This window comes from Rutilus rutilus (genome assembly GCF_951802725.1).
Source record: "Rutilus rutilus genome assembly, chromosome: 16".
NCBI classification, from domain to species: domain Eukaryota; kingdom Metazoa; phylum Chordata; class Actinopteri; order Cypriniformes; family Leuciscidae; genus Rutilus; species Rutilus rutilus.
Window position 1 is genome coordinate 36,993,340 of NC_140224.1, and position 8,070 is coordinate 37,001,409.

The 8,070-nt window shown below is 39.6% G+C and overlaps 1 protein-coding gene across 1 annotated transcript; it reads right to left on the reverse strand.

Moving 5' to 3' along the window:
* Positions 1 to 942: 942 nt before the first annotated feature.
* On the reverse strand, positions 943 to 6,733 carry LOC311306306 (centriolar coiled-coil protein of 110 kDa-like; the record flags this gene model as incomplete). The annotated part of the gene is made up of 9 exons (XM_084434629.1): positions 6,654 to 6,733; positions 6,365 to 6,439; positions 5,843 to 5,959; positions 5,671 to 5,754; positions 5,472 to 5,585; positions 3,184 to 3,257; positions 2,243 to 2,287; positions 2,111 to 2,155; positions 943 to 1,024 (listed from the first exon to the last, which is right to left on the reverse strand). Exons 2-9 carry the CDS (start codon positions 6,395 to 6,397, stop codon positions 943 to 945), a joined length of 594 nt encoding a protein of 197 aa, XP_084290755.1. The 5' UTR covers positions 6,398 to 6,439; positions 6,654 to 6,733.
* Between the last annotated feature and the right edge of the window lie 1,337 nt (positions 6,734 to 8,070).

Here is an 8,070-nt window from a genome sequence, read left to right on the forward strand (position 1 = left end):
TCTGACCTCATCGGCAGATATTTAAGACTGTTAAGATGTTTGTAGTGGAAGAGAAAACAGAAATACTGAGGAAAAGAACATCCATTTCTGCAGTGTGTTCATTTGTGTTCATGTCTGCAGTGTGTTCATGTCTGCAGTGTGTTCATGTCTGCTCAGCGTTCCTTCCAAGAATCAAACTCTGAAAACACTCATAGTTCGTTTAAGCTGTGTGTGTGTGTTTGTTTGTGTATATTTCTGTGAGTGTGTGTGAGAGAGTGAGTGTGTGTATGTATGTGTGAGAGTATGTGTGTTTGCATTTGTGTGTGTGAGAGTGTGTGAGTGTGAGTGTGTTTGTGTGAGTGTTTGTGTGTGAGTGTGTTTGAGTGAGAGTGTGTGTGTTTTTGAGTGTTTGTGTGAGTTTGAAGTGAGTGAGTGTTTGAGTGTGTGTGTGTGTGTGAGAGAGAATGTGTGTGAGTGTTTGAGTGTGTGTGTGTGTGTGTGTGTGAGAGAGAGAATGTGTGTGAGTGTTTGAGTGTGTGTGTGTGTGTGTGTGAGAGAGAATGTGTGTGTGAGTGAGTGTGTTTGTGCAAAAGTGTTTCAGAAGGAGTCTGAATGTTCCAGTCTTGTCAGACGGCTCATGTTTCTCCTGAGTTTTACTGTGTCTGAACAGAACACTACTGTACTTCTCACTGCAGACTGACATCAGTATACTGTACACTGCAATTAGACACATCTATGTATTTCTAAAGGTTTTTATTTCTGAATGTGCAATAGAGATAATGTTAATATTCAGTGTATAATCAGTTATGCTTTATAATATCAAACTTTCATATATATATATATATTGTTTTTTTTTACAATTTTAAAGCATAGTGAACTTTTGAAACAGTTTAGCTGTGTGAAGTGAACGATTACAGTGATGTGAACAGGAGTATCAGTGATCATCCGTGTGTGTGTGTGTGTTTATCCCAGAGACAGGTACTTCCTCTGCAGTGAGCGCCGTCTCACTCCCAGACACCCGTCTCTCCTCTTCTTCAGCGCACTCCTACAGAGAGACAGATCCTCATCATGAGTCTGAACACACTTTAGGCCCGTTCACACTGAGAACGAGAACTGTATCAGCATCCGATGTCGCTCTGTTTATCATAAGTGAGCGGCTTTGTTTGCTTGCACTCTTTAAAGCAGGATAGATTCTGATTTGTTGTCAATGTTTTTATCCTTCATCAGTCGATTTTATATCAGTTATAGTTGTGGTGTGGACTGTGCTGTTCTTTTATATTTAGAATGATTTTTAGAGCTATATCTTTATCATTATCATGTGTTCTTGGTTATAAAACGGTTAGTTCCAATCCTTGATTCTGATTGGTCAATAGCTCTGTTTTATTCACAATTAAACACGGCTATGACCGCTTCACCCAACGGTTCTATGTATCACTACACAACACCCCTAGCAACCACTCTTAGCAACTTAAACATGTTTAATCTCACTGATATTGTTCATTGAAGCTAGAGTAGAGTATTTTGTGAGATCGAGTAAGCGAGTGTACCTGCTTTTAGATATAGCATTTTCCTTCAGGTCAGTCCTATATTCATCATAAAAAAATCCGTTTGAATGTCCGCTGCGATTTCTTGTCCTTTTAACAGTTCAGGGGGTTCCCGAGCCTATAGTCCTCTGTCATTTGCGTCTTCCTTCTCCATGATCACAAGTTTGAGTCCTCTCAATATAAAAGTCTTCTCTACTGACTGACTCGCTCATAAAGACAGTCTTTGTCTCCATCTAATGGCGAAATAATGTATGTAACTTCTGTTGCTGTTTACGGTCAGGGACTATTTTTTCCAGCGGAAGGAAGACTTTTAGTGACTTTACTTCATGAAACTTGCATAGATACATATTTTTCGGCTTTAATATTTGTATTGTGTGGTAACCGTTTTATAAAAGCAATAAGGTACTCGAGGCTAGTGCTGTATCGTGAATAAGTCACGACTGACTGACTGACTCCGCTTCACGTCGAGCCGAACAACACCCTTCAGCCGTGACTTACTCACGATACAGCACAGCCTCTCGTGCATAATGTCGACGTCTGAAGCGATGTTTAGTTGAGTTTGTGTGATGAAGTGTTGAAGGACTCACTGAGAGGAACAGACTGTGTTCTGACTGAGACGAGACTGCAGGATCCTACAGGAGAGAAACAGACGATCACATCAGTCAGGAGTTCATGTGTCGAAGCAAGGGAAGCCATCTCGTGCTCGACGTGTTTCATACCTCGCTGGAGAGCTCTTGGGAATCACAGGCGTCTTTATTGCGTGCCTGATAACAAATAAAATCATCATCATCATCATCATCACCAGCAGCATAAAGAGTGCGATTATATTTATGTGTCTGACGCATTACAAGCGTCCAACTGGGATCTAGTTTTATCTTTATTTTATTTAATATAAGCCAATTATATTATTCTTTTACAAATATGCAAACATCGGAGAACACATCAGGATTCAAAGTTCATGCCTGGAAATAAGAATTTGTGGTGATGATATTAAGTGAAAACAATGTATTAACTTTGTTATTTCATGTCAACAAATGAAACCTTAATGCAATGAAAAATACTTCTATAGCATTTATTAATCTTAATTTCAAAATTCACTAATACATTATTAAATATAAAAATGTTATCTGTTCATATTATTTAATAGACCTGATCTGACATGAACTAACAATAAACAGTTGTAAATAATGATCTAATACTGTAACAAATGTAGTGCACATTGTTGGTTAATGTTCGTTCATGCATTAAGAAATGGGACCTTATTGTAAAGTCTTACCTCATTTTCACTAGTCTCAGACTGTGTGTGAATTTTTTTTTATATAATTATATATTTAAAATATAGCCTGTTTGTTACATCAAATATATGGCATAAGACACTGATTTAAAGGGATAGTTCACCTCAAAATAAAAATTCTCTCATTGTTTACTCACCCTGAAGTCGCTCCAAACCTGTATGATGCTGAACACAGAAGAAGATATCTTGAAGAATGAAACTTGCAAAGGTTTGGAGCAAAATGAGGATGAGTAAATGAGAGAATGTTTGTGTGCACTATCCCTTTAAAAGAGGAGTTGTAAAAGTGTGTTCTCAAATCCTGTAAAACTTTAAACAAACTGTGTCAGTTGTGTCGTCAGATCAGATGATATCCAGGCTGATTCTCACCTTTGACCTTTCCTGTCCAGCGTCTTCTGAGTGGCCGAGGACAGAGTCCGTGTGTTTCCAGCACCGTCTGTCTTCTGGTCAGAAGGAAGTGATGTCAGTGAGCAGTGTTGGGGGAAACGCATTATAAGTAACTTCAGTAATGTAATCAGATTACTTTTTTCAAGTAACTAGTAAAGTAACGCATTCATTTTAAATTTACAACAAAATATATGAGTTACTTTTTCAAATAATGTTTAAACTTTTTCATGTATTGACTGGCGCTCTCCTGTCCCCGTGTTAAGAGAGAGCGTAAGTTCACAGGCATTGTGTTCGCTGTGTAAACATGATGGTTATTGTAGTTTTAGAGTAAATGTGAGCAGCCATTTACTCATCTCATCTCAATTAACAGATTCAGCATTACTCAAAATTAATAAAAACAGTCTCAGAATATTACGCAAACCTGCAATAATAAATGGACACAAATATACTTTATTACCCAATGCCTTTGATGCTGACCTTCAGTGATCCACTTCAACACAACAATAAACAAAAATGACTTTAGATAAATATCACATCTGTTTCATTTTTTTCATTATTATTGTTGAAGTAAGTGTTGAACTTTCTTCTCTTGCATCCTATTCTTCTTCAGTCCAGAGAGGCTAAACCGCTGAAAAGCTCTTTATTTTAGCTGCGCCCTCTAGTGTCCGCTTCTAGCTACTACACTACAGCTTCCAGAAGAGAGCAGATGTGCTCCTACAGTCTCACATTCACATCCAGACTCTGTTCAGCTGGGCATCCACTGAGTGAGCGCTGTGCCACTGTACGTCCGACTGATTACACTGCATTTTATTTTGCATCCTCCTTTTTATTCGAACCTGAACTCAAATGGCACTGAGAATTGTGTAAGAGAGATGAAGCCCTGCTGACGGCCTGGGTCTGTGGTGGAGGAGTGAGTTTGATGTGATTAAACTCGAGGGTCTGTGGGGTGCGGACTAGGTCGACTCCATTCCTGGAGCTTCCCAACAAATGGGGTTTTTGGGGTTTGGACTGATGGGGCAGTGAAGCCGAGGTCAGTCCTAGAGCCCCTCCTGTACGATCTTAGGGGAAATCTGGGTCCATCGGAGACGTCCAATAGATTTCTGAGGTGTGCCGAAAGAACCCCACAGACACAGTGTGATCAGCATGGGAAAATCTCAGAGTAAAACTGGGAGTTGATACACCGGTGTTTTGCCAGATGAGAAGTTTATTTATGTATCATCTTTTTACTCTTTTAATTCATTTTATAACTGTTTTAATTTTCCTTGCTTTTATTTTGTGATTATTTTAAATTCCTTTCTGTAAAGCACATAGTGTATGAAATGTGCTGTATAAATAAACTTGCCTGAACTTGCCCATTGCTGAAGTGTTGAACTGTCTTCTCTTGCGTCCTGTTCTTCTTCAGTCCAGAGAGGCTGAACCGCTGAAAAGCTTCTTTCATTATAACTGCGCCCTCTAGTGTACATCATAATCTGCATTTCCTTCAGCCTGAGTCTGACTCAGTTCACTTTTGGTGTGAAAGGTGTGGAGGCTTGTTTCCGCCACAGAGTGAAAAATAAAAAAGGTAATTGCGACATTTTAATCTCACAATTCTGACTTTTTATCTCAGAATTATGAGATATAAACTCGCAATTGCGAGAAATATACTTGAAATTCTGACTTTTTTCTCAGAATTGCATGTTTATATCTCGCAATTCTGACTTTATAATACGCAATTGCGAGTTATAAAGTCAGAATTGCATGATATAAAGTCAGAATTGTGAGATATAAACTATTCTGAGGTAAAAAATAAAATAAAAAGTCATTTTTTTTCCTTAGAATGGACTTTGTATCTCACAATTTCAAACAACACAAAAAAACTAAAAAGATGTCAGAATTATGAGATATAAAGTCCAATTCTAATTATGTGTTATAAAGTCAGAATTGTGAGAAAAAAAGTACGAATTCTGACTTTATAAGACGCAATTGCGACTTTATTTCACGCAATTATCTTTTAAAATGTTTCATTCTGTGTCGGAAACAAGCTTCCATAGAAAGGGCCTTTACATGTGCCAGAAAAATGACTTTTTTTGCTGTTATTAAAAGCCCGCAAGCCCGGCCCGGGCGAGAAAGAGTAACGCAAAAGTAATGTAACGTATTACTTTCCATAAAAAGTAACTAAGTAATGCAATTAGTTACATATTTAAAAAATAACGCAATATTGTAATGCATTACTTTTAAAAGCAACTTTCCCCAACACTGACTGAGTGTGTGTGTGTGTGTGTGTGTACCACCTCTCTGAGTGTCCTCTCTCTGCGTCTCTCTCTGTCCTGTTGCATCAGATGAAGTCTGTCTCTCAGAGGCCACATGAAGAAGATCTGATGGACGTCGTGGAGTGCCGATCGCAGCTGTGACACACCAGACAGATGCGGAGAATAACCATCACACACGAGCAGAGCGGAGCTGTGTGTCACGCAAATGTGTGTGTGTTACCTGCGCTGTCACGCGCTGCTGCAGGGTCAGATCCGGAGGGGGGACGGAGGCGGTCTTCAGCTGGTGGACGAACGCTCTGGAGTCCTGAAGCACACACACACACACACACACACACACACACTGACTGACGGATGTTCAGGGAGTATGAGTGTCTGAGCATGTGTGTCTTTACCTGTACGGTTTTGCGCAGGTGTGTGATCTTCTCCGTGTGTAAAAGCCTGCGTGTGAGAAAACCTCGAGCCACGGCGGTCAGACGACAGAGAGGCTTCGTCTGCTGCACACACACATCCTGCACAACGACGGGGTGAGAAACTCGCACGTAAACATACAAATATAAAAAGAAAATGATGCACAGTACCTGTCAAAAGTTTGGAAACATTAAACTGTTTTACTGTTTTTGAAAGAAGTCTCTTCTGCATTTATTTAACAGTAATATTGTGAATTATTATTACCGTTTAAAAAGCTGTTTTTACAATATACATTGCCTTAAATGACGTTTAAAGGAACTTTAGTGTCTATAATGACCCTATTGAACATCAAAAGCTTGACTGACCGTCACTCCACAATGCATTTGTCTTTACGCCCTCAAAAACTGGGTTTTGACGACTAAATAAACAGAATTAATATAGACTTCTTTAACAGTCGTTCTCAACCTGGAGGAATTCGACGTCACAAACCCTGATCAGGGACACACCTGTCTAATGTTGATCTGAGGAGCTGATGACATCGTGCTCTTCCTGCCCTGTGCGTTCAGCTTCCTCTGGAGCTCCTGCACACACACACACACACACACACACACACACACACACACACACACACACACACATCAGCTGTCTGTGTTTATCTCACTGCTGCTACAAGGCAGTTTTATTTGTCAATTTTATTACTCCACAGAAATTCATGCTGTTAATCTTTATAAGATCTTAATGCCTCATAGTGCAGATCGTTGTGTGTGTGTGTGTGTGTGTGTGTGTGTGTGTTACCTGTGTTTGTCTCTCCTGTGCTGCAAGGAGCTCAGAGATCTGATGAGTGTGTTCTCTCTCTAAACGCTCTAAAGCATGAATCTGCTGCTGGACTGTGAATGCACACACACACACACACACACACACACACACACACACACACACACACACACACACAAACAGTTGTTTAATTTTATTGGTAACTACTAACAATGAACAGTTGTGTTTTATGAATTAATGTTAACAAAGATGAAAAAATACTGTAACAAATGTAGTGCTCATTCACTAATGGGATCTTACTGTAAAGTGTTGACCAAGCCAGTGTCATTTTAGTAACGTCGAGACACTATTATAGTTTTTATTGATATTTCTTTATTGATATTGCCTTGGCAATGACCTGAAATCAGTGTAAGTTGAAGCACTAAAGTTATTAACTGGAAATAAACAACAAACTGAAACTGAACTAAAAAATTTATTAAACCTAAATAGCAAAAAAACTAATAAAATGACAAAGCATATCATGAAATGACTAAAAGTTAAACTAAACATGGAAAACTAAAAGCTAATAAAAGCCGGTTCAGGGTTATTATAGTTCATTAAAACTATAAACTATAAAAAATATTTTTGTTGAATTTTAATGTTATTCTTTATTTACCTTTAAATTACAAGATTTGTTCAGTAAATAATACATAAATAGTAATTTAAGCACATTCCTCACATTCTTTCAACTTAAATTTAACATAACTCTGCTCTAAATATCTTACGCTGGGAGTCTAAAGTCAGTCAGTGTGCATTCAGATACACATGTACACATTATAAAATAATCTTTTGGTACATTTTGAGCATTTTTAGGTTTTTCTATGTGAACTGAAACATTCCTCACATTCAATTTGAGCCGATTTGTTACTTTTAAAAATTTCAACCACAAAACTCCTCGAATCCATAATTGTGTTTTGTGTGTATTCGTGGTTCAAGTGCGTGTTGGACCCCTCAGATGAAGAAAATCTAGACAGTTTCGTGCTTGCCGTCCCACTAACCTGCAGTCTGGCCGTGACTGATCTGAGGCCTGATCAGAGATGGCGAGGGGTTTTCCACATCATAGGACCGGTTGAGCGGCGCTGGAGGAGAGCGACGGGCCGGTCCGGTTCTCTCTCGTGTTGCATCTACCCTGAGACTGCTGGGTGTGGAGGTAATGATTGACAGCTGTCCGTCACTGAACTCTGAGCCGCCGCAGTTCCACTGGTCACCAGAGGGGGCCGGAGACGACGCGGTAAACCCTGAGTTCTCCTTTAAACACGGTTTATTATCGCCACTCTCAGGCTGATGTCCGGATGCGCTCGCTCTGAGCTCACACTCGCTGACGGGTCGAGAGATGAGGATGCTTCCGGCGGTGTGTGTTCGCGGTGTCTGAGCTCGGCGTGTGTCGGGGCTACGGCTC